General features: G+C 47.3%; 6 protein-coding genes across 6 annotated transcripts; 5 read left to right on the plus strand and 1 right to left on the minus strand.

Annotated features, from left to right (window-relative positions):
• Positions 1-444: 444 nt before the first annotated feature.
• Positions 445-2,148, plus strand: N7471_007811 (uncharacterized protein; the record flags this gene model as incomplete). The annotated part of the gene is made up of 3 exons (XM_057280530.1): positions 445-663; positions 712-814; positions 878-2,148. The coding sequence occupies 3 exons, from the start codon at positions 445-447 to the stop codon at positions 2,146-2,148; spliced, it is 1,593 nt and encodes a 530-aa protein (XP_057134790.1).
• Positions 2,149-3,809: 1,661 nt separating this feature from the next.
• On the plus strand, positions 3,810-4,224 carry N7471_007812 (uncharacterized protein; the record flags this gene model as incomplete). The annotated part of the gene is made up of 3 exons (XM_057280531.1): positions 3,810-3,996; positions 4,053-4,129; positions 4,195-4,224. The coding sequence occupies 3 exons, from the start codon at positions 3,810-3,812 to the stop codon at positions 4,222-4,224; spliced, it is 294 nt and encodes a 97-aa protein (XP_057134791.1).
• Positions 4,225-8,761: 4,537 nt separating this feature from the next.
• Positions 8,762-10,882, plus strand: N7471_007813 (uncharacterized protein; the record flags this gene model as incomplete). The annotated part of the gene is made up of 1 exon (XM_057280532.1): positions 8,762-10,882. One exon carries the CDS (start codon positions 8,762-8,764, stop codon positions 10,880-10,882), a length of 2,121 nt encoding a protein of 706 aa, XP_057134792.1.
• Positions 10,883-14,472: 3,590 nt separating this feature from the next.
• N7471_007814 (ankyrin repeat domain-containing protein) lies at positions 14,473-16,728 on the plus strand (the record flags this gene model as incomplete). Its single annotated transcript, XM_057280533.1, has 1 exon — positions 14,473-16,728. One exon carries the CDS (start codon positions 14,473-14,475, stop codon positions 16,726-16,728), a length of 2,256 nt encoding a protein of 751 aa, XP_057134793.1.
• A 1,056-nt stretch (positions 16,729-17,784) lies between these two features.
• N7471_007815 (uncharacterized protein) lies at positions 17,785-19,941 on the minus strand (the record flags this gene model as incomplete). Its single annotated transcript, XM_057280534.1, has 1 exon — positions 17,785-19,941. The coding sequence occupies one exon, from the start codon at positions 19,939-19,941 to the stop codon at positions 17,785-17,787; it is 2,157 nt and encodes a 718-aa protein (XP_057134794.1).
• Positions 19,942-21,894: 1,953 nt separating this feature from the next.
• Positions 21,895-22,869, plus strand: N7471_007816 (uncharacterized protein; the record flags this gene model as incomplete). Its single annotated transcript, XM_057280535.1, has 1 exon — positions 21,895-22,869. The coding sequence occupies one exon, from the start codon at positions 21,895-21,897 to the stop codon at positions 22,867-22,869; it is 975 nt and encodes a 324-aa protein (XP_057134795.1).
• Positions 22,870-24,521: the final 1,652 nt, after the last annotated feature.

Consider the following 24,521-nt stretch of genomic DNA (forward strand, 5'->3'; position numbering starts at 1 on the left):
GGTTGACGACGGGAACCAGCCCGGGGGATTCGGCCGATCCCCACACCGGCCCCTATTTAGAGTTTAGTGCCTGAGGCAAAAAGAAAACAATGGATGTTGCTCATTCTTGTCTACTTGCTTCACATGCCCCCTGTCAAATCCTTGCTACTGGAGAAATTTGATTATGACCGGAGGAGCATAACTGGGGACTCATGTGACTCGGAGTCTTCACAACGATAATTTTAAGGTCTCGTATTAATCAACCACATTTCTAGAGCCAAGAAACAGATTGATACGTTTTTTATGCAAATTATGGCGTGATGAAATTTTTGCGTACGCCAAAATATACAAAATAGCTCACTCAGCTCATTCACTCTTACTTCCTGAGTGCCTATTCATTCAAAGACTTGAGCTGACGGTGCACGCCTCTTTTCATTGCCGCCAAGAAACAAGCTGCACGCAGGGATGGATTTGGCCTTCAAAGCTGAGCCTACGGCCACGGAGAGTCCATCACCTAAGAACGAGAGAGCTATCGACACCAAATACGCTGATGAAACTCTGCGCATTCTTGAGCTTCATGGAGACTCTGTTGGTCCATTGACGGCGGAGAAGGAGAAAAAGCTAAGACGCAAATTGTACTGGCGTATTTTCGGGCTACTCTCCGCCATCAACCTACTGCTCTTTGTGAGCTCGATATTGAAACCTCTTGTCTGCAACCTCTAACTTTTCTAGATCGACAAATCTACCCTGGGTTATGCCGCTATTCTCGGCCTGTTCGAAGAGACAGGCATCAGCAAGGCCCAATACAACAATCTAGGAACTTTCTTCTACGTTGGTACGTGAGAGTATCCATGGATTGTTTCTTCGATTATATCCACCTTCCCTAACACTGCTGTAGGTTACATTGTTGCACAATGGCCCGGACATTATGCTATGCAAAAGCTACCATTTGGAAAATTTGTCGCCGCTCTTGTCTTCATGTGGGGTGTCATCCTGCTTCTTCATTGCGTTGCCACAACTTATGCCGCTCTTGTGGTTCTGCGACTGGCGCTCGGTGCCGCTGAATCTGTCGTTGTGCCTGCAATGGAAGTCACAATTGGAATGTTCTTTAATCGTTACGAACAGTCGTTTCTCCAGCCCTTCCTTTGGTTGACATCGGCAGCCGCCCCTATATGTGCCGCGTTCATCTCCTATGGTTTGCTTTGGAGTCATAGCGCCATCCTGCCATGGAAGCTCTTCATGATTATTACCGGGGGTGTCTCAGTACTTCTTTCTGTTCTTGTTTGGTTTCAGTATCCGAACAACCCAGCTGAGGCTAAATTCCTGTCACTGGAGGAGAGAATCCACACTATCAAACGAGTACACGAGTCCAGTCAAAGCTCCATTGAACAGAAGCAGTTCAAGAAAAGCCAGTTTAAGGAGACGCTCCGCGATCCCATCTCATGGCTATTTACTCTGCAAGCCTTCACCTTGATGATGTCCAATAATCTCACCTACGGACAACAGAACCTCATTACAAAAGCCCTTGGAGTGGACAGTTTGGGTTCGACTCTCGTGGCAGCAGCCGGCGGCGGTTTCGGTGTCCTGGTTTGTCTGGCAGGAGCCTATGCCCTGCGGTGGTGGCCTTCAAACCTTGCCCTCCATGGACTCTTCTGGTGTATCCCTGCAATTGCAGGTGGAATTGGGATGGTTGCTATTGACTGGGACCAGAAGCTAGGGATGCTGGCTTGTCTGTTGTTAGCAGGCCACACCTATGGTAATACCTACATTATCGCGTTGGGTTGGACTACATCATCTGCAGCCGGCTACACAAAGAAGCTCACCCGAAATGTTATGTTCATGGTTGGTTATTCCATTGCAAACATTTGCTCGCCACAAATATGGGTTCCTAAGGACGCACCTCGCTATTACGGTGCCTGGATCTCCATGATTGTGGTCAGCTGGGTGGGGACACCATTGATTCTTTTCATTATACAATTCATCTTGAAACGTAGGAACGATCAACGGGAGGCTTGGGCTGCATCCTTGACCAGTGAAGAGAGAAAGGCTCACGAATTGGGAGTAGTCGAGGAGCTTGATGAAAATGGAAATATGATACGCAGGCAAGTCGAAATTGCCATGTTGGATATGACTGATATGGAGAACCCATTCTTCATCTATCCTATCTAAATGACACTGGTATTTGGAAATTGTCGTCATTTAAGACTAAATCTCTAGAGACATTATCGGCCGGAAAAATATATATATACTAGCATTGCTCGAGAATGTTGAAGTGCACACTGGGACTCGGCTGATTGCTACGGTGACAATGAGGAGATCCTGGGGAAATTGTTTGCTCGCACTGGCTGTCGCTATGACATATTCCTCTCTAGCAACTTCGCTGTAACATCTGAGGATGGTGGCCAGACCTAGATCGTGCGCAATGATCTCTCGTATGTTTAGAAGGGGTGCAACCTAAGTCATAGAAGCTAGGAGTTGACTCTATCCATTTGCATTACTGCCACTGCATGATATCTAGATTCCAGAAAACACTAGGGCGAAAGGAAGTGATAAAATTATGATGAGGCCAAGCCGAATCAGAAGGTCACGGGGTTCAGTGGATAGAAGTAATTTGCACCTGTGGGACGAACCCCAGAGGCCCCACCCCCATATTATGTAATATTATGGCTTGTCGAAAAATGACAGTAAATGTGGCGGTATGACAATGTATGGGTAACCTCGGTATGTAACGGTGAATAGGTGGCAGATCGATCGCCGGATTCTTAATGTCTAGGTTGAACGGACTATACTCTACTTGCACCTAGAACCAAATTAGTATACTAACTTTTGATTATCTGAACATGGTTCAGAGGATGGATGGCTTACGCTCGTCCAAGGGTCTCCGCGGACATTCTGATAGATTAAGGTAGCGGATGTAGCGGATTTTACCCTGTTCTTTAGACGAACCATCTCCACCGTTTCTTCAATAAACTTATGGGGGTGGGGCCCCGGGGGTTCCACAGGTGCAATTACATCTATCCACTAAACTCCGCAACCTTCTGATTCGGCTTGGCCTCATCATAATTTTATCACTTCCTTTCGCCCTCCCTCGTGTTTTCTGGGATCTAGGTAGATCATGACATGGGTGGAAAATTGAGGTTATCTCGACAATGATCATAACTTCATCACCTACCACATAATCTTTACCAAAATTGAAGCTTCGTTTTGCTTTCCTTGACTATTCAACTGTCGATCTAGACCTAGCTCTACACGAACCATAGGTTATACTTTGCACTTGTATGAAATCGACAGTGAATCAGGGTTATGACCCCAATTAAATCACCCAAAGGATTTGATTGGGCTATCAGTGAATGTTTTCAATCCAGCGTGCTGTTTTACTGCAGTATTTCCGACCCTTCCTTTTTTTTACTTTCTTTTTTTTGATCGGTACTCCTCTGGATATACTATTTTTCTAGCAAGAGTTTACGTTATAAGCTGTACAAAAATAATGTATCTATGTTCAGCTGATGGTGTAAAAGTTGTAAGGTATTTCTCCCCATCGCATTGATAACTGGTTGATGAATTTAGATCCATTTAAGTTTTGCCTGTGTTTTCTCCACTTGCTTGTTTTCTTTTGTTTGCCACCCTTCAGATTGATTCTGTCAGGTGTGTCATCTCTTGATCTAGACGCACCGGTTGAGATCATCGAGTGAATGGTAAGAAAATAGATAGGTTCTAGCTAATGTGTTAAGGTGCCAATTTATCTACTTAAACGTTGAGGATATCTCCCATTCTTTCCTGGTTAACTCATACTATATTGAATACTTATTTCATATCTAACACCTATCAACATGCTTATGAAGAATATCCTTACCGCTCTTGCTCTGACCGGCGTAGCCACTGCTAATCCAACTGGAGATCTTGAATCGAGAGCACTCACTGGAACATGTTCCAAACCCACCCAGGTGTATTGCTGTACTCAAGCATTCGACTTCAACTTACTCTTCATTCGAAAAGTTGGGTCGGGTTGTGCCCCAGGTGAGCCATTACTGAGTATATATTGAAAAAAGAATATCTATTAATATGGGTATTAGCCCCGGCTCCGGTTAGTGGAACCTACACCTGCCCTGCGGGTAAGAATTTCCTTTGCTGCGATGGTGGCCAGATCCCGGTAAGCTTAAACTTCTCTGGACTTTGATCTAATATAGAGGGGCGAGGGGCTAATATCTAAAATAGAGTGGCCAAAATGTCGTTTGCACTGCCTAAAGGATTAACCCCTTTCGGTCTGCAAAGTCTGGCAAAGGTTGGTTGGCTTGTCCGCTCATAACATCGAATTAGTCTGTTTAACCTAATTTCTCTCTTCGCTGGCCGGAAATTTATTTTCAGACTGCAGTTGAATTGTTCAATAATACTTTTACATCAGAGACTGTCATTACTTTCCTAGTATCAATCTGTTCGCAGAATTGATCACTATTACAAACAAGGAAAATCCTAGGTGCCACCTTTGCTCTGCCATTATCTCATCTGTCTGTTTCTCGTATAGTTTGCAAGATGATTTAGAAGGTTCATTGATTATATGTGCGCGTTTGGGTACAACGTAACAGTAACTACGGGAGCACACGGATTAGGATTTTGTTAGTATTCCTTCAGTGGTTGCCATGCGAGGTAAATGTCTTCGGGCACACTACAGGAGGGGCGGATTGCGTCCTATATCAACAACCTGCCCGAAACATATGCTTCTCGTGAGTAAAAAGATAAGTACATGAGGTTCCGTGCTCAAAAAGACATCTCACGATGGTCTCCGATAGGGGGAATCGAACCCCCGGCTGCCGTGTGAGAGACGGCGATGTTAGCCACTACACCATATCGGATGGGTACGATGAATTGGGTTGTTAGTTTTAGTGTTGACTCTTCCGGTTTAGCGCCACCGGTCCCTTTGCATGCCCGTGCGAGGTTCTATATAGTCCCTTCTATCGCCCCCTTAACTTCTCGCTGTTTTTAGCCCGCCCACTTCTCCTTTCTCCTTTGGCCTGCTACGCCGACCTGCGGATCCGTCGCCTCGTATGCTGGTGGGTTGGTTAATTGTCAAACTACTGCGAATCTAGAGGCATTCACCCTACGCTCTTTCTGGACAGTCGCGTCTGCGCAGCGGGGCTCCAAATCTGCCTTGGGGATGCAAAGGCCGGGTGAGGGCCTTGTCCACCTTGGCTGATGGCGCTCGTGTCATTTTGGAACCGAGGAAGACCGGGATCGTACAGTACTACTCATTCGCGTCAATCGGTAGCTGCTAAGTCCGCGAGAGTTCATGAGACAAATATAGTGACATCTTATTCTTTCGCGATGACCGTAAAATTCCACGACGGCTATGTCGAGACTCTAGAGCGGCCTCCGGATCTGAAAAGCTAAGGTGATCCATTTCTTCGACCTACACTACTTTTTCGCGCGGTCACCCGCCGGGAGATCTACGTAGCCCCGACCCCTGTCAACAAAGGCGCCTTCTTACCGAAATTCCCTTTGGCTTCATGATCGATTGGTATATAGGACGAGACGGACGGACACGAAAATAGATTTTACTCCTATAACATCTGCGTCGCGCGGACTGGAGATGATGAGGGGGTCTTTGTCTCTGTCTTACTCCATCCTACGCGTTTCGTCTACTATCCTAGGCCACAGAACGACTGGCAAGTAGAGCTTAATAGAAACGGTGGTGATGTTACTAGGCGCGAACGATGAGTAGGAGTGCAGTTCCCCTAAATAGCAACAGCGCTTTATGATATTATTGGATCAAATGAACGAGAAGCTGATTAATCGTGCGGTATTACTATACACTGTGTATTGGACATAGAGACGATTGGCAGATAGGCCTCGTCTAGAAGCGATCCTACTAGTTGTCGTCTGAAGTTGAGACCTGGACGACGGTGCCCGCCCCACCCTACAGGTTGAATAAGGCGTAATCGGCCAGACGAGAGATATAAAGTCCTATATCTCGCGCGCTATTTCCCCGATAATAGTAGTCAAGAATCGAATTAGGTCTTTGATCTTAATTACAGTCCTAAGTCTTGCCCTATATCAATCAACGAGTACTTTTTTCCGTCTCTTCTTCTCGCTCTAGTCAGTATGAGCATTTTTACAAACAACGTGCTCGATGCGTTCAGTGAGAGATCTTCTAGATGCATTATTGATTTCGCTAACTTGATATTGCAAAGCCTTAATCCCAGATGAGCCCTCGGACTGGCCTATACTGGTTATACACGAACTCATCCAAACGATACCGATAAGTGTGTTATGAAGGAACCACCGCATGGCTCTTGCGGCAGAGGATCAACAAAACGCAAACTTTCAGATAGCGACGGCGTCTCCCCTGAACTTAGACGATCTGAACGATTGATAAAAAGGGTGAAACAGTGACTAATGTGGACTCGTCTTGCATTGATTCATTGCGATTTATGTAATTAGCAAAGCTTCTGCATCTCCGTGCGTCTCCCTATAAAGTGTCCTCCATCGCTCCTCGGATTTGTCCTTTTCCTCTGAGGTTGCTTTGTCTGTTTTTTTCTTTCTTTCTTTTGGGAAGACGGTTCGTCACCACTACTGAAGAGGTATTGATTAGAAGATCTGGTTTCTGTCATCAGTAAATCTAGGCTTGAATGGATTGTTTTGACTCCAATGAAAGGCTGTATTTACGCACGGAGTGGAACACGTGCATCTGTTTAATCTTAATATAATATTTGAACGGGGCTAACCTACCGAGGTTACAGCAGGGTTCCAGTTGCCGTTCAACGTCAAGACTCTTGGTCAAGATCGGCGGATACGGTCAACCCTTATTCTTTGACACCATCTAGTCTATTTGGACGTCGTTGTAAGCTATTTCACTATTATTATTTGCTAAACCATACTAAATTGGCGGGGTGCGTCGCGAATGCATTCCGTCATTCATATCATAGTATCAAGTCAAGAGCTATGTAACTTCTAGCCAGCACCGTATTACATTAATAAACATAGCGACAACACAAACGAGCCAGCTAGCAGCGCCAATCCTTTGAGTCCAGACTACGGTGCTACTACCATATCGCATTTTGCTCTTTGCCGTCTTCTCGCGTCGATAAGTTCGCAATAGCCATGTCTCGCGAAGAGTCCGCATTCACCTTAGGGCGGTTAGGCGAGCACTCACCGAACGATTGTGACTCGGACGCCCTATCTCTTTGGGACCGTGCGTATGTTTCAGGTATTACATTTACTTAATTCTGGTTGTAATTGTAGTATATCTTAGGTATTCAAGCATCTTTATTTTAAAGCCATTAAATCTATTTATAATATGTAAATTGGGGGTTATTCGGGTTACAGCGTTTCTGTGCATCTCTTAATCTAGCCCGTCGTTGAGTACCGCTGTCAGGACCACAGTACTGAGCAGGTCTGATGATATGTGCCTCGCATGTCTACGCAGACCTGCGAGGATGGGCCACGCAGTCCATGCGGGACCACGATCTACAGGGAGTTTCCCTGTCGGCCCAGGCTTGCTTAGGTGAGCCACATGATCCCACAGTAGTATTTAAATGACCCAAGAGCTGGAGTCTCCGGACCCCAGCGATTAGTTCAGCATTGAACCCTACTACTGCTTTTCCCATTAATTTCCCAAATTCATCCAAGTCCTGAGTCTACGTTGTTGATAGTTTATTTCCTATAGTTGTAGATAGTCCTTTTCTCTCCTGAACTAACCAACCATTGCAATTATACTGTTATTATTGTCTTTTCTCGCTTGTTTTCTTTACGCAGCCCTTCGGTTCTGCTGAAGACTGGATTTAGTACAGGTTGAGGTGTTGGCAGTAGTAGCCGTAGTAACTATCCCTGCTGTAGTACTAGCTGAATCGTTACCAGACGGAAGCCATGCTGTATTTCATGCGATTGGATTTGACCGTTGAAAATACCGCGAGAGCTCGCGAGCCTCTGGCATGGCATCTTAATCGGATTAAACATATTCCGCGAGTAACCATTGTTACTGCAGGGTTCGATCCAAATTCAAGTAGGGGCGATAATGGAGAACAAGGGCACAATATCGATGGCGATTTTAGAGAATACAAGCGAAAACCAAAGAGGCGAGCAGGATAGAGCCATTTGTCAACATCGCGTGGGATAAAAATATAACCTAAACGATGATCTGGCCAAGCAACAAAGGAAATATTTGATTATCAGCGAAGAGTGTTGTGACGTCATATTATTTCCATTATATTATGCCTTGCCACGGTCGTCCAAAGCAGCTGGTAGGGGTTGAGGACATTGACAATATGATATATACACAGTACATAGTCTGAAAGTTATTACCCATAATAATCAAACCCGTCTCTGGACACACAAGGTCCTTTTCTGGTATACAACTTGTGCCCAATTTTATATAAAACCAACGGTAAACTGAGGCGTCATACAACCTTTGGTGGTGTATCCATTCAATCAGACAACGAATAGAAGCGGATTCCAAGACTTGTAGTATCCGAGGTTCGGTCTCTTCCCCGCTTTACCAGGATCCAAATCTTTTATATATACAGGCCTGCAGTTCACCATCTGCCTTAAATGCTACCACTCAGGCTCATCATCATCCCTCTTCATCGAATCTTTTACATTCTCACAAGCTAGGTCATTGAACAAAGGGCTGCTTTCTTTTTAGATATATTCAAATTTCTTTTATGTGGAGAGAGATGCTACTGTTGGTGTGCTGCATCTATCATCCCTCACTTGACCTCACGTTTCTTCGAACAGGCAACTCCGTTCATCCTATCGCCATCGCACAGACCTTTCAAAACGAATGACGAATATGGCGGCTACCGACTGTCTCGTAAACATAAACATAGACGATGCGGACAGGTCTGTCAACAACCCCATCGTCGCGACGCCACTGGAAGACGAGGAACCCAACCTCGCAGAACTGAACTGTGACTCGAATAAAAAACAGAAGAACATTGTTTCGTCACACCTTGAGGACAAACGCCCCATGTTTGATGCTGCCTTGAGCCGAATATATCGCTACACCCCGGTCCCTACCCTCATCCTCGATGCTTGTCTATGTGTTGTGGAGGTCTCAGACAGCCACTGTGCCTTCTCGGGTCAATCGAGGGATTCGTTGATGGGCACCTGCATCTGCGAAGTTCCGTCTCACACCATCCCTGCGCCGGATATCCCTACTCTTTATGGAGCGTTACGCGCAGCCATAACCTCGAAAGAAATTCAAATCATCGAAAGCATACAGCTCGAAAACAATAGGTCATTCTACCAGCTTCGGGTAACGCCAGTGTTGGAAGAATCATCGTTAATATACGTCGTGTTGGAAGGTCACGATATTACGAAGGCTCACTGGGCGGCGTCTGATAACCAACACGCCTACGTGAACGAAACTTATAAGATCTTAGTCGATACTGTCAAAGACTATGCCATCTTCATGCTAGATATAAGAGGCAACATCACCACCTGGAATTCTGGTGCTGCCATTTTGAAGGGATACTCGGCGTCGGAAATTATCGGAAAGCACTTTTCAATTTTCTACAGTCCCGAGGACCGTCGTAACAAAAGGCCAGCTAGGGGTTTAGCTGAGTCTCTACGAAAAGGACGACTGGAAGATGAAGGCTGGCGGTACCGACGCGATGGATCACGATTTTGGGCCAACGTGATGATCACGCCTGTCTACCAGTTTGGCCGTCATGTTGGTTTCGCCAAGGTAACGCGGGACCTGACGGAGCGGAAGGCGGGTGAGGCACGCATGATCGCGGCCTTCGAGGAGTCGTCAAAAATGAAGGCCGACTTCTTGGCGAATATGAGCCACGAGATTCGGACCCCAATGAACGGCATGCTGCTCGCGCTGACGATGGTGGCTGATACGGAGCTTACCGAAGAGCAACGCGAGTACACTGCGATTATCGATGACTCTATGTCGATCTTACTCCAGATTATAAACGATGTCCTCGACTACTCGAAGCTCTCCTCAGGTTCATTCTCCCTCAATTCTGACGTTGTGAATATTGAGAGCATCTTTGGCGCTGTCGTGCGCAACTGCAAGCCTCTCCTGGAGCCCGGAGTTGAGCTGACCTGGTCTGTTTCACCGAACTTCCCCAATGTGATGTATGGCGATCCTCTACGGTATCGCCAAGTGGTCCAGAACCTAGTTGGAAATGCGGTGAAGTTCACGCATTCGGGCTATATTCGACTTTCCACAACCTTTTCCGTCGACGAACGTGATCCGAAGAAGTACATAGTCGCGACGGAGATTACCGACACAGGAGTCGGGGTCCCTGACTGCGCTGTCAACACTCTGTTCACTCCATTCACACGATTCGCCGATTCCACTTCCCGGAGATATCAAGGCACTGGACTTGGTCTTTCCATATGCAAGAGTCTAGCAGAGCTTATGGACGGCACGGTGGGGTACCGACACAACCGAGAAGGCAAAGGCAGTGTGTTTTGGTTTACCGCGAGAATGGACTGCAAAGGCATGGCACCTGCAGGCGAAAAGACCAAAGCATCTATAACCGACGACTCGGAGGACCTCATGGGCAAAATACGAGAGCTCGCACCGAGCAAGCATATGCTACTAGTTGAAGACAACATTGTCAACAACACGGTAATGTTGAAACTACTTCGAAGCATTGGCTTCAGGCGCGTTGATGTAGCCTGGAACGGAGCCGAGGCAGTTCGACTGATCAAGCAGACGCCTTTGTCGTACAACGTGGTTCTCATGGATATCAGCATGCCAGTTCTAGATGGACTGGAAGCGACCTCACAGATCCGGAGCATGGACATCGACGTGCCTATCATTGCGCTCACGGCAAATGCACTCAAAGGCGATGCAGAAACGTATCTCGCCAAGGGGATGAATGATTATATTGGGAAACCAGTCCGCCGGGATCAGCTTTTGCGAATCCTTTGGAAATGGATGGGAACTTGATAAGCCTATAGTCACGTCATGTCTCGAATTGTCATATCATCGGCTCTCTCCCTATCCTTGCCGTAATCCCCGTCAATCATCATCGGCGATCTTCGGCACAACTTTGAAATCCTCTGTAGGTATATGAAGAGACGAACTTAGATTCATTCATATTTACACAAATCCCGCCTTTCTACCCGTCATACCGTCGGCGACCATTACATTTACGTGATATCGCATATGTAAGGCATTTTACAACCCGTCTCTGTCCTCAACCTCCTACAAGAGCTTATCAGTTACGTTCAATGTCTTTTTTCCCGACACTCGCTAGGAACGTCCTCTAGCCTTTTACACTCTCCAACGTATACCCGGTCTAGTATTAAAAGGCAATCAGGATTAATTCACCAAAATGAGGACTTCTTTTATTCACGATTCCAACTGGGTGTCTTCCCTTTTATTGGCATTAGCCACAGGCACTCTGGCGCAAACTTTCACTCTCAAACTCGCCTCTGCACATCTAGCTACATATCCAATATAAGCGTGATTAACTGCGCAACTTTATCCAATTATTCATCCCCACCAACGCCGTTAGCCTGCAGGGTCAAAGGCCAACACTGTAGTTAGTCTCGCAGCCGGGGTTCTGTATCGTCTCTCGTCGAACTGAACACGTGCACTGCCGTATTAATGCCAACAACGAATATGACGGTTGCTTTATCTGGCTCTCATTGTTGCTATTGAATTTAAGGACTATAAGAAAAACACCAAAAGCGAACAAGCTGCATTATATCTTCCAACATTACGCCCGGTCAAAAAACCCCACCAATGTGGACTGTCAACGCTGCACACGGTCTCATAATCACCACATATCTGGTCCCGAGAATCTTGCAATTGCGCGAAAAGACCCGTCTTTAATCTGGGACAAAATAAAATTCGAAGTAGTTGCGGAAACACTGGAACCCTGGCTCTGAACTCAGTAGTCCGCCGCACGGAAGAACATCACCACACCCGTCTCTGCGAGAATCCAAATTCGAAGGTTCACTGCAACCTTGATGGTCTGAATCACGTTAATTACAAAATATTGGCCCCGGTTAACTTGTCAAAAGTCAATCCAAGCTTTGCTATGGAGTTTCGAGTCTCACCGGCGAGTGGTGCTACTATTGGCCAAGGGCAGGGCATCATCAACTGTCTCTAGAACCTAGATCATACTAAAGGATTAGATCCAGCAATTGTGATAAATATCATGTTGGTTTGTGTTTGGTTGTGTGTATATGGTTGACCAGCCTGTGGTGACAAACCCGTCCGCCTAAAACCTATCCCTTTGTCGCACCCAGACTTACACATGCGCATTTATGACTAGTTATCACGAATTTCAAGAACCTAGACATCGTCAGAAACCGAATGAATGTTGATCAAAAAAAAACGTCACACTGAACGGCTGGTAAAATTTGAGGATCTCTCGTTTCCAAGCCATCCTACCTATTCTCTCCCCAGTGGTATCTCCCTGTGAATTTATGTCCAAAGACAACAAAATAGCGCTCTTCAGGTCAAAAATTTTCTCAGCTAGGACACATTCCATCAAACTCAAATAACCGAATAATATTGCCAAAATTGCGACAAAAAGGATCAATCGGGTCAATAGAACGGATAGAGTCTATCCTCCTTCTCAATTAGTAGTTCCACATTGTATCATGTATAGAGTGCTCCTCTTCACATATGCCCGCTTTTTAAATTGATCTCGACCCTTATTAAGACGAGATTATCCCCGTGAGAGATATCTATCAGGAGAGGAGTGGCGGTTAGTTACTACCATAGACTACCAGGCGGAAGCGGAATGAAAACACTATTTTTTAGTATCTTAAGATAATATATTATTATATATCTTGTGGCTACTAACTAAGGGGAAAGAGAGAGAAGAATCGTTGTTCATTCAATCTATCAATAGCAGGAGATTTATACCCTGAAGCCAACAAAGAAGCGCTCAATCTGCAAGCATACAAAGCCCTGAACAAAGGCATGATCCAACAATATATTAATTGAGTCAAATGTATAACTACTCCGTAGGTTGTACCTAAAGCTTCATACGGTTGCAACCATGCGATGCCAGCCAAAATTTATGAAACGTATATGCGTGTGGATTTAATTTCTTGAATGACCGGCTACAAATATTTGATTGTTTCTCAGCCATAAATGACCGACTCGTTCCAATGAATTCAATTGGAATTGGAAGGATTCGTATGTACAATAGACCATCCTTTGAAATCCGGTCCTCAAGACCAGGAGCTTCATCTTTAACCGTCAAGTGGTGACCAGTGTTCACGATCACTTGACAGAAGCCTTGTCTCTTGAACTGGCTTTTTAAACCTTGGCAATTTGGCCCAAGCTCTAGAACGGTCGATAGACAACTACATTCTGCTACCATCCCAATATAATATTGATCACGAGCCACCTTAGGCGTTGATCCCACGATCAAGCCGTGATATCCTCAAATCCAATCATGAGAGTATCCAATAGCTAGGTGCCATACTACGCCGTTACCACCAGTTTTGCTACTAATTGAAGCTGATATATACAGAAGATGGGTAGCACAATAGCAAAATATACTGATTCCTGTCATGTACTTCGGATAAGACCCAAGTCCTGGAAACGAGAAGGTGAGGTGAACTTCATCAGGACTGTAGCAATTCCCATATCATGCCTTCTTGATGATCGGCTGGCGACGGTGGGGCCTCGGTTATCTAATGTAGAAACTCAAAAAGCATCGTGTCTCAGAATCGTGATCTAGCCACGTGGACTCCACATTTATGGCTGGCTGAGAACACGAGCTTGATAATGCGATACCCTGGTGCAACAAGAAAATTCAAAATGCGACTGCGAATCATGCGTCTCAAGTTCTGCGACGAAGCTATACTATACTCAAGTTTCAGACTCAGATTCGAAACCATCCAGGGTAAAGTTTAGGGAACAATTGTGAAACATCTTGCTCACTAAGGCTTCCAAAATTTCGGAAACTCAATGGGAAGCTAAGCGGGGCGCAGCATAGCGCCAAACCCAAAAGGGTTACGTGGGAATATCCATGGATGCCTTTATGGGAGTGGAATGCGAGGATATGTTCAATTGAACGAAGATGAGATTTATTCCACGTTGTCGATATTTCAAGTGGGTTTGAATGTACTGTTCTCCGATTTGTATGTTTGTACATGTATGTGCTTCAACCGCAGCAATCATGTCATGTACATGTAGTCACTTACTGGACCCACATTCCATTCTGGCACTGGCAAGCCTAAGTCTTTTTTTTTCGGTGTCTACCGAGATAATTGAATACTAGTAAATTTATCCCTGTTTCTCTGATGTAACTATTTCAAACGCGGCAAGGCTGTAAAATGATCCAGTTGAACCATGGGTCCAACAGATACTAATGAGGACAAACCCCTGGTTTACACCCCACCTTGGAGAACAAGACCCACTGTATAGATGCAGGATTTTGCCCCAAGTTTCACCGGTTTGGCTAGATGGCCCCCCATGTTTATTTCGGCAATCCGTTCTCTTCGGTCTCTCCCTACTCCTCTATATATGTCCTTCTCCCTGTCTAGGTGAACCTCTCACGCGAAATCATGCCGGCCAAGCCAGAGGAAACCATCTGCAGCGTCTCAGCTCTAGCCACGCAATTAGGTAACCAAATCTCTGTGCACATGCTCAATTACCTCAGTACCACCAAAGATCTCCCTGACGGATTTCGCGAACTTTCTCATACCTTCCTCGACACCTGTCGCATGTTATGGGCCATTGAAGCCGGAGTGACCGAACTAGCCGGCGCCAATCGCGCCCTACCTGATGTTATAATTGAAGAGGTGGAAAAGAAATTTGTCTCCACCTATCGTGACTTCCAACAACTTGACAAGATCATTGTGAAGCTTGTCCAGTATGAACATCGCGGAACACTGGGAAAGCTTCAGCGAGGGTGGCATCGGCCAAGCAATGACCTCAATCGCATTCACGAGTCGCTGAAGAAGACCACCGAAACCCTTCAGATTAGTGGCATGGCCTTTCACTGGTCGCTCGGAGACGCACACCCGGAGGAGTCTGTGGGAATTGGCTACGCTGGCTTAGCGGCTGCGCTCGATCGCGTATCCAAAGGCCGCTCCGTGATGGGCATAAACAAGGCCAAGTCCTTCGAGCCTGAGCGATCCGCATCAATTCAAAGCCAAACGCCTGATTCAATCCGCTCGACGCCATCCGTGCCCCCGAAAGAATCATTTACCGCATCCCGACTCAATCAAGGCATTCGCCAAGAACCTAAAATTATGGCGGATGATATGTCCTCCATCCTGTCTTTGAACGGTTTCCTCGACCAACAGCCTCGTGAGACTGAGAAAATGCCCTATTTCGATCACCGAGTACTGCCGCACCGACCGGGCAAAACAGACTCAACAGCTTCTGCTGAGGAAATCAGCCTCCGCAATGACACCTATTCCGATCACGATACCGCCAGTTCCAAGCTAACGCAAACTCTGCTGGCGCACGGCGTCAATCTCAGAGATGAGACGCGCGATGGCACAACGTTACTTATCGAAGCGATTCGTAAGCGCGCAACGCAGCAAGCCATCGAAACCTTGCTCAATTCCGGCTGCGACCCCAATCGCAAAGACGACCACGGCAAGACAGCGCTATGCGAAGCTGTGCAAAGCGACCAGCCATCTATCGTGACAGCCTTACTAAATAAAGACGCAAATCCAAACCTCCCAGGACCCGAGCACGTCCTCTGGTCCGCAGTCCACCGCCCAGGCTGCCTGCGCATCCTGCTCGCACGCGGCGCCGACATCAAAAAGACACCCGGTCTTATGGAACAAGCGACAAGTGTCAACAATATCGATGCCGTGCGCATCCTGCTACAGGCTAGTATGGACCCAAATTCCAAAAAGGATGGAATATACACACCCCTCTGCTCCGCCATCCGCGATGACCGCCCAGATATCCTCGCCTTGCTACTCCATCACGGAGCTGACCCTAATTTGATGGCATCTGAGTACCCAGCGTGGAAGTGTATCACCCACAAACGCCTCCACCTCCTCCCAGACTTGGTGGCAGCCGGCGCAGATCTCCGTAAACCACCAGGCATTGTGGAGTGCGCCGTGCAGGAAAACAGCACGGAGGCCCTACACTGGCTGGTGGGCCAAGGAGGCGCCGATCCAAACGACCGCAACGAGCATGGCCACACAGCCATCACAACTGCCATCCGGAAGAACCGTACAGAAATGCTGGAATGGTTATTGGCAAATGGTGCCGACCCTAACCTACGCGGGAAAGACTGGCCCATATACATGGCAACTCAATCACCGAGCATACTACGACTAATTCTGCCCAGAATAACTGATCTCTCCGCGCACAAGGGTGTCATGGAAAAAGCAGTCCAAGCAAATCAACTAGAAAGCGTCAAATTACTCATCGCAGCCGGTGCTAGTGTAGAGTGGAAGAACGGAGGTGTGTTCTCACCGCTGACAACAGCACTGCGCGAGAACCACTGGGCCATTGTGCGTTATCTCCTGGACCAGGCTGGTGCCGACCCCAATGCTCCTGGTGAGCATTTGCCACTCGTGAAGGCGATTCGGAGATGCGACGATGGCGATTTTGCTATGATTGAGTTGCTTCTCGAGCGGGGCGCAGATCCCAACAAATGCTACCGCGACTGGAACGCGATCATGCAGGCCATTGAGGACCGTGATATTCGGTTGTTGCGGCTTTTGATTGAGAAGGGTGGGTTGGTTGATCTTGCTCAGAAAGATGAGACCGGCACCACGGTTTTAGACATGGCTAATTCTTTTGGATGGCTGGAAGGTACTGACGTTTTGTTGAAGAATGCTCGTCAGTGATGTTTTTTTTTTGTTTGATATCCCTCTTTTGTATACCTCTAAGGCATTTTTCCTAGAATCACAAGACTTTATTACTATTCGTATTCGCGGTAGTCAGAATAGTCCATGATTTACCTGATCAACATTCGAGCAGAAAGAACCCGGGGAATTGAACATTGGCTCACTTTATCCTTTACCATGCATGCATTGCTTTAAACTTCCCCGACTGTGGTTCTCTTGTGGATGATTCCTCTGGAAGTGCTATGTATGCGAATGATATGCCACCGCGCCTTCTCTGTAGCGTCTCGAGGACTTGGGGGAAAGGAGAGGATGTCGTTTCACAAAATTATAGACCCATTTCTCGCCGACTGTTTGAACCGGGGTAGATCCATGCGCTGCGAGAAGAAGATTCGCAGTTTCTCGTACAGTAGAAGGCCGGGGGCTGCTCCGCAAGCATCAAGTGAGAGAATTCATTGTTGAAGAGATTCGTCCTCCATTTCTGTCAATTTGTGGTTATTGACGCGATATTCGGAGCGATCTTGAAGGCCGGTAAGGCGGTTCCGTAAGGAAGAGAAGGGTACGTTAAAACAGTGTGCTGCTTCACGAATAGTGTTAATTTCTTGATTCTTATCTAGGTAATAGCCTGGATAGCTAATAAGATCCTACCCTCTTGCTCTGCTGAGTTACTAGTGGATATATTCAACAAATTCAAAGGTCTGGGATTGTAACATGCCCCAGAGGGCTTTCCCTGAAGGCTTGTTGTAAAATAATTCAACATTGAACTCAGGAATTTATTATAGAGATGCCTCAGCATTTGCTTAAGAGGATGGGGAAAACCCAGTCTGTACACGAATGGGGGAAAGCCCCATACCAAGGCTAATCAAAGTAAGATCCAAATTCCTTAGCGCCCAAAGAACCCTAAGTCTCGCCACTCCGTTCAGCCAGCCACGATATTTGCCACGATGCTGTTCTCTCGTTCCCGAATGTTGAAGGTTAATTGGCCGGTTTTATCCGCCATTTAACTCCTTGGGAAGAGCTCAGAATATTGCAGGCAGATCGAGTCCCACGAGTATGGGCCTACACCGAATTCCGACCAAAAGGACCAGTGGAAGGGCAGACGCTGAGGTTAAAGCACTCGGGCTGGACAACAACAATACATCTGGTTCCGTCGAAGGCCGTTCCCGGAGGACAGTTCGGACTTTCCTTGTGCTGGCAAGTGTTGTTGACCATGACCTGTCCGGGCGGGCACGACGGTTGGGATTCGGTTATGCACTGTCGCCCATCAAAGCGGTTTCCGGGAGGGCAGCCGGGAAGCTCGACACCTACACAGACAGCCCCGTTGAACTGAGTGCCAGGCGGGCAGCTGGGTCGGCTCTTGGCCACACAGTCGTTTCCGTCAAATGTGGTACCAGGCGGGCAAGTGGGGCTCTCGACAGAAACACACGTAGTTCCATCAAAGGTGGTGCCAGGAGGGCAGGCCGGGCGGCCTTCGTGGACACAGGTGTTACCATCAAAAATCAGACCCGGTGGGCAAATGGGCTGCGTGTTTGAGGTGCAGGATGTTCCATCAAAAGCCGTGCTAGGAGGGCAAGTGGGTCGATGGCTCGAGACGCACTTATGGCCATCGAAAGTGGTATCCGGAGGACATGACGGCTGTTGCTCAGAGGCACATGAATTGCCATTGAAGGAGAATCCCGGGGGGCAACTTGGTCGGTCGCTAGTGACGCAGGCAGAACCATCAAAAATGGTCCCAGGAGGGCACGAAGGTGGTCTACCAGTCACACAATCCTCACCATTTAGCGTGGATCCCGGTGGACATTCCGGATGCTGGGGGTATACACATGCTTTGTCGATGAGGGTGGATCCAGGCGGGCATGTTGGACGCTCCATGCTCACGCAAATATCAACTGTCAGAGTGGTGCCTGGAGGACAGGAAGGCGAAGTATTAGAGATACAATGGTTGCCGCTCAGCGCAGCCCCAGGCTGGCACGACGGTTGCAAAGAGTGGACACATCTTCTTCCATCAAAGGTAAATCCTGGGGGGCAAGAAGGCAAGTCAGTGGTCACACAGACCTTGCCATTGAATGTTGTACCCGGGGGACATGAAGGACTGGTGGTAGTGTAGCACTGTCCGTCTCTTAAGGCGGTTCCAGGGGGGCAAGAAGGCTCCACCGTTGGTGTGAAGACACATCTATGGCCATCGTAGTGAGTTCCGAAGGGACAGGCGTTAGGATTGTTAGGAACAAGGACACAGGTTGAGCCGTCCCAGGTAAGGCCAGTCACACAGCAGCTGACTTGGCCGCTTTGTCCCCCCAATGACAGACTCTGACCCGGGGGGCAGATGGGGCCTTGAGACGAGGAGCAAAGGGACCCGTCAAAGCTGGATCCGGGGGGACACGAAGGGGGCGTTGTTGAGCGACAGATATTGCCATCGAGGGTCGACCCAGGAGGACAGTTGGCGGGCCCCTCAGAGCGGCAGACTCCGCCGTCAAACGCGGTGGCTGGAGGACATGCAGGCCGCTCACTTGATAAACAAGCGTTTTCGTGGTACCGGGACCCGGGAGGGCAGGAAGGTTCGTATTGAGAGGCGCAGAGGCCGCCGACCAGCAAAGTTCCTGGGGGACAGGTTGGCGGCCTAGAGTCGACACAGGATGTACCGTCGAAGCTCAATCCATCCGGACAAGAGGGTGTCTGGATGGAAACACACATGCTGCCTTTCAGCTTGAATCCAGGAGGACAAGAAGCAGTGCTATCCAAGACACACCTTCCACCCTGATAAGTGAAGCCAGGCGGACACGAGGGGTTTTGGTTAGCCACACATAGATTACTATCGAAAATCGAGCCAGGCGGGCACATTGGGGGTCCGACGGAGATACAAATATGGCCATCAAACTGAAGACCTATGGGGCAGCGAGGAGCAGTAACACAGACGGCTCCGTCAAGCGCGGTGCCCTCTGGACAGATAGGAATATTAGGGAAGATGCACTCCTGTCCGCTGGAGACCGTGCCTCGGGGACAGCACTTGACATTCCCATCAGCGTCAGCGATAGGAACAATGTCGTCCAAACTGATGGTTCGGTATTTTCCAGCATCCACGGGCTCCCCCGTGGAGTTATTTGAAAACTGAAGAAGCCCGGAGCCGCTCAGAGCTGGCACCAGCGGTATCTGAGAGTCCTGCGCAGCCACATGACTAGCACCCAAGCTAAGAAGAAGGGCGCCCCAAATGCGTACCATCATGGGTTTATGAGCGAGCCTTGGTACTGATCCAAGGCAAATTATGATAGCGATGGGAAAGATATCGTTGGCATGATGGTGAAGCCTGGGGATAAGCTAGACTTTTGTAGTGCTGAAGCTCTCTGGCCATATATTCCTTAGCCGGGCAGCATTGTAGATCAGTGTCAAACTACCAGAAGTGATTCAGCTCCACAAACCAGCGATTTAAACTTCAGATGCACGGTCTATATTGTTATGGAGTGGGATCAAGGGCCGAACCGCATCTCCAGTAGCACAGCAGGCCTCGAACTAATGTAGGGGACGATAAGTGCATTCCTGCATCATATTGAAGGACGCACGAAGTCCGGGTAGATCCATTATTGGACCAAGTCCTACAGATCTTCAAAGGAAGTGATGACCAACAGTAGCTGAATGGTAATGATAGATGATGATGATGATATCTAACTACTGTCATGAAGGTCATCTATATAGCTTCATGGGACAAAGAAACAAAGGCACAAAGCCTAGAAAGATCTAGCAAAAGGAGACCAATGAGCAAAGGAGGATCTGCCATGAACTGCATGAAAGCAGCGCTTGCATGAATGTATCACATTAGTGGGACAGTATACTAGATCAGTGTCAACCTACCAGAAATGATTTAGCTCCACAAACTGCCGATCTAAGCTTCCAATGCAAGGGTTAGGTTGTCATATGGCGGGATCAGGGGCCGAACCGCATCTCTAGTGGTATAGCAGGGCTACTAATTCAGGGGCCGATAAGTGCATTAATGGACTCAGGAGGCGGGGTAGCCCGTGCCAGTCACTGCATCACTCGTTCCTGGCCCAGAAATGTGGACTATTACGGTAAATGGTTCCCCTCCCCATATACATGTTTTTTAGTGGCCGATTCCTGGTCTCTGTATCCAATAATTGAGCTGACAGCTCTGGTTGTCTCCTATTATACTTTAACATATTACTTCCTTTATAAATTATGCGGTAGTTACGATGTTGGTGATTTACTAAAGGTCGAGCGGTGTGATCGAGGCGTAAAAATCGCGCATCATATACAGATATCCCAAGGTTATCTCCAGGTGTAAAGTAAAATATGGTCAGCTGGCTGGCCCGATAAAGATTAAATAGACTTTCTACTCAAAAGTGACTGAGGTGCGCAAGCCACTGTTGATTTGGTCAACATGCATAGTTCGTGCGAAGCTGCAGCATCGTTCTGACCTAAGATCGTCAGAATTCTCTCAATAACATAAGTTTCTCATAAAATTAACAGCATGAGTTATTGTTATTCCTGCATGTTCTCCACTGAAGAAGAGAAAGTATAACTGGTAAAGCTTTAGAGGTCTTAGAAGTGAACCCATGACTATAATTAATAGATCCATCACCACAGAACATGCCAATTATGAGGCCTTGGCGAACATGTCTGCTGTCAAATTTGTAGCTAACATTTCAACTGCGAAACCTAGCTGGTTGCTTGTAAGGCACTGGGTCACTTTCTAAGAAGTCAATGAGGATAGAGTGTTATAGAGTACCCTATCTTCATCCCTTGGATTTTACGTAAGATCGCCTCATACGCTTTAGGATCCAACGAGTATCAAACAAACAAACCGAAATAGAGGCGCATATGGCATAGGACATCGACACTAAATAGGCTTTTTTGGGCAGGGGAGCGGGGTTATTTGGCTTCGAATCCTGCAAATGTTACACACAGTTTTTTCCCAAATATGCAGAGAATTACGCGGCGAGTGAGGGCGTAGCTGAAAGTAAGTAAGGAGAAGTTCGACGTAAACAACGTTTGGTCACACATGTAGTAATACTCTTCACGTCAATTTCTCTGCATGCTCTCCATCGGTCGTCAATTTTCTGCAACCCTAAAAGAGATGACCATCTATAAGAGCCCTTCTTCTCCAGCACAATTCCAAGCACCCAGACACTGAGCTTCATTTTACTATGCACTGAAGTAGCAATGAAGACAACCTTCCTTTTATCTACCGCTCTCTCGGCTCTCTTTCCGATTGTCGCAGCCCAGTCGCAGCTACCAGCAAAACACGCCAGTGTTTGCCCCTCACTCAACAACAAGCAGGCTGCACTCGATAATGGAGACCTTGTCCAGATATACTGCGACACTTATCCGCTCCCCTACAATCCCACCCCTCTCGGCGGTATCAACACTATCGCCCAGTGCGCCGATACCTGCAATGAAAACACTGCATGCGAGGGAAGTGTCTGGAGTCAAGTTCAGAGAAAGTGCTGGGTTACCGATCAGCAAGATAGTAACACTGTCTCTGCCCCTGGCCTTGTTTTTATTAAACAACTGCGGAACTCGACTTCTCATTCAGGTGGGCATGAGTACAAGTGCCCTCAGGGTTTCGACCTAGTGGATGGAGCGTGCTTCCCGCGATCAGACCCATGTCCAGGATGTGACGAGGAACTGCAACAGATTCAAGAGTGTCGGCGAATTCAAAAGAAGACGGAGGATGACATTCTCTCCCTCCGAGGCGAACTAGAATCAGCAAAGACAAGGAAATGCACGGCGTTGGGATTTGGCACAGTTGACCCAGCCAACGATATTCTTGATACCAGGAATATTTGCCCTCAGCATCACCTTCGAGAGTTTTTCCTGCCTACTCCTGATGGTGGTACAAGCAAGTGGCGTGTCTACTGCGACCATGCAGCCTACGAGATACGTTGGAACGCTGCAGGATTCATGAATGAGACTGGAACGCCGTACAATCAACTTCTTGCTCACAGACATTGGGACGCGGGTTATCGAGCATTCTACTGGAGAGACACCGATTTCTTCCACCGTCACCTGGCTATATACACGGTTGAGCCAAATCTCAGACAGAGCCAACTGGATGCCTTCCATATTAAATCTCTACCAGCAGGTAGACACCACGTTATTGTTCGCATCGACGACGTCCCGTTGAAAATTGTCTAGAAATTTGATACTCAACTACCAAACCGGGCTAGATTTTGAGACGCATCTATTCACCAAGCCTCCGTATCTACGGTTTGATGTGATCGGCGAGTGCGTTGGATTTCGGGTATTTCGTTCATTTTTATTATCTTGTCCATTCCCCTCGCTTGAAACCAATTTCTCAGATTTTCTGTTGAGACAGGCTATCTGCCGATGCCTGGTTCGTTATGCTTCCACTGTTTGCTAGCTATATTAGCTAGCTTCTGTTTGTTGATAGAGAATGCAATCATTCTTCTCTCTCCTCTCTGCTCTCCGTAGGCAGATCATTTTCATGCAAATATGACGTCTTTTCCTCCTTTTCCCACTTCCCACTTCCCACTTCCAACACACCGATAACAAAATTGGAATATTGCTACTACGGTTTCGTTTAAAATATTACCAATATGTATCCTATACACCATTGCCCTCATCATCTTAATTTTGGCCATTAGGGAGCCCAAGGGATTACCTCCGTCAAAGCTAGCACGATATGGTTCAATCCGAAGAATATAGGTGTCCGGGGCGACAGCGATTTTCTATCACTATCAATCACCGAATGGAACCTACGCAGTGAAACATTTTGGAGCAAACAAAAGGGAGTATCGGAAGAGGCCTAGATAGCCAGTGTCCACAACGAAGTTGCTAGTTATTGCCGCTCGCCTTCACCACCCCGGACTATTGAGGATCCTAGACTGCTTTGCTGGACAGATTCTGGACTTCCAGTTGGAACAACAGCGCTCTGGCTGTCATTAAGGGACTTCGCGACCGAGGACCTATCGCGAGAGTACATAAAGCTCAATCGAGGATTCACGATAATATCGAGACAGCTATATGACTTTTTTTCACGCGCTAAAGAAGAACAACGAGTGTAGACACTTTAGCAAGCCTCTACCAATCGACTACGGCTGGGTGCGGGAAAGCGTCGACGGCCTTAAACTCCTCCGGAGCATCTAAGTTGGTAATAGGGTATATGATCGTAAGTCATACCCTAAGAAGAAGAGGCCTGGCGCTCGAGCCATAGAATAACTAATTAATAGAGCTCTAGCGTGGCTAGGTATACTACAGGTACTAAGAGATAAATGTTCTAGAGTCTGTAGTTATGTACCTAATTAAATATAACCGTAGCCTCATAGAGCGGCCTAAGCGTTAATATGCTAGCTAAGAGGATTCCCACACACCCGTGCACCCTCGGCACACCCTCTCTATTCTGCACTCACCCTAGGTGGCAGGGTGACGCCAATCAAAAGCGGCGTCACCCTCCTACTCACCCTAGTGACACGCATCGAACTATTGATTGAGCTTAAGCCACATTCCGGTGATTTAGTAGTTGGGTAGGTGACCACTAGCGAATCCTCACTATTGTATGTTTTTGTTTTTTTTTTTTTGCATTCTATTTTGTTTATTTGATTCGCTCAAGCATTGGAAATTATTTAATCCGGCCAATAGTATTCGCATTGTCAAGAAGGGCCCTTGAGGTGTGAATGAGCCTAGTGCAGTTTTTTGTTCTGGTTTAGATGGCATTTCAGGTACGTTTAACACCGCTAGACATAAACCACAAGTCAAGAAACGTCCTGTCAGTCGGGGCAAATGACGATCCGTCGGGACGGGAAGACTGATGTAATATCATCCCGATT

Source organism: Penicillium samsonianum (assembly GCF_028829775.1).
Source record: "Penicillium samsonianum strain IBT 33392 chromosome Unknown utg000004l_segment0_segment0, whole genome shotgun sequence".
Lineage (NCBI taxonomy): Eukaryota > Fungi > Ascomycota > Eurotiomycetes > Eurotiales > Aspergillaceae > Penicillium > Penicillium samsonianum.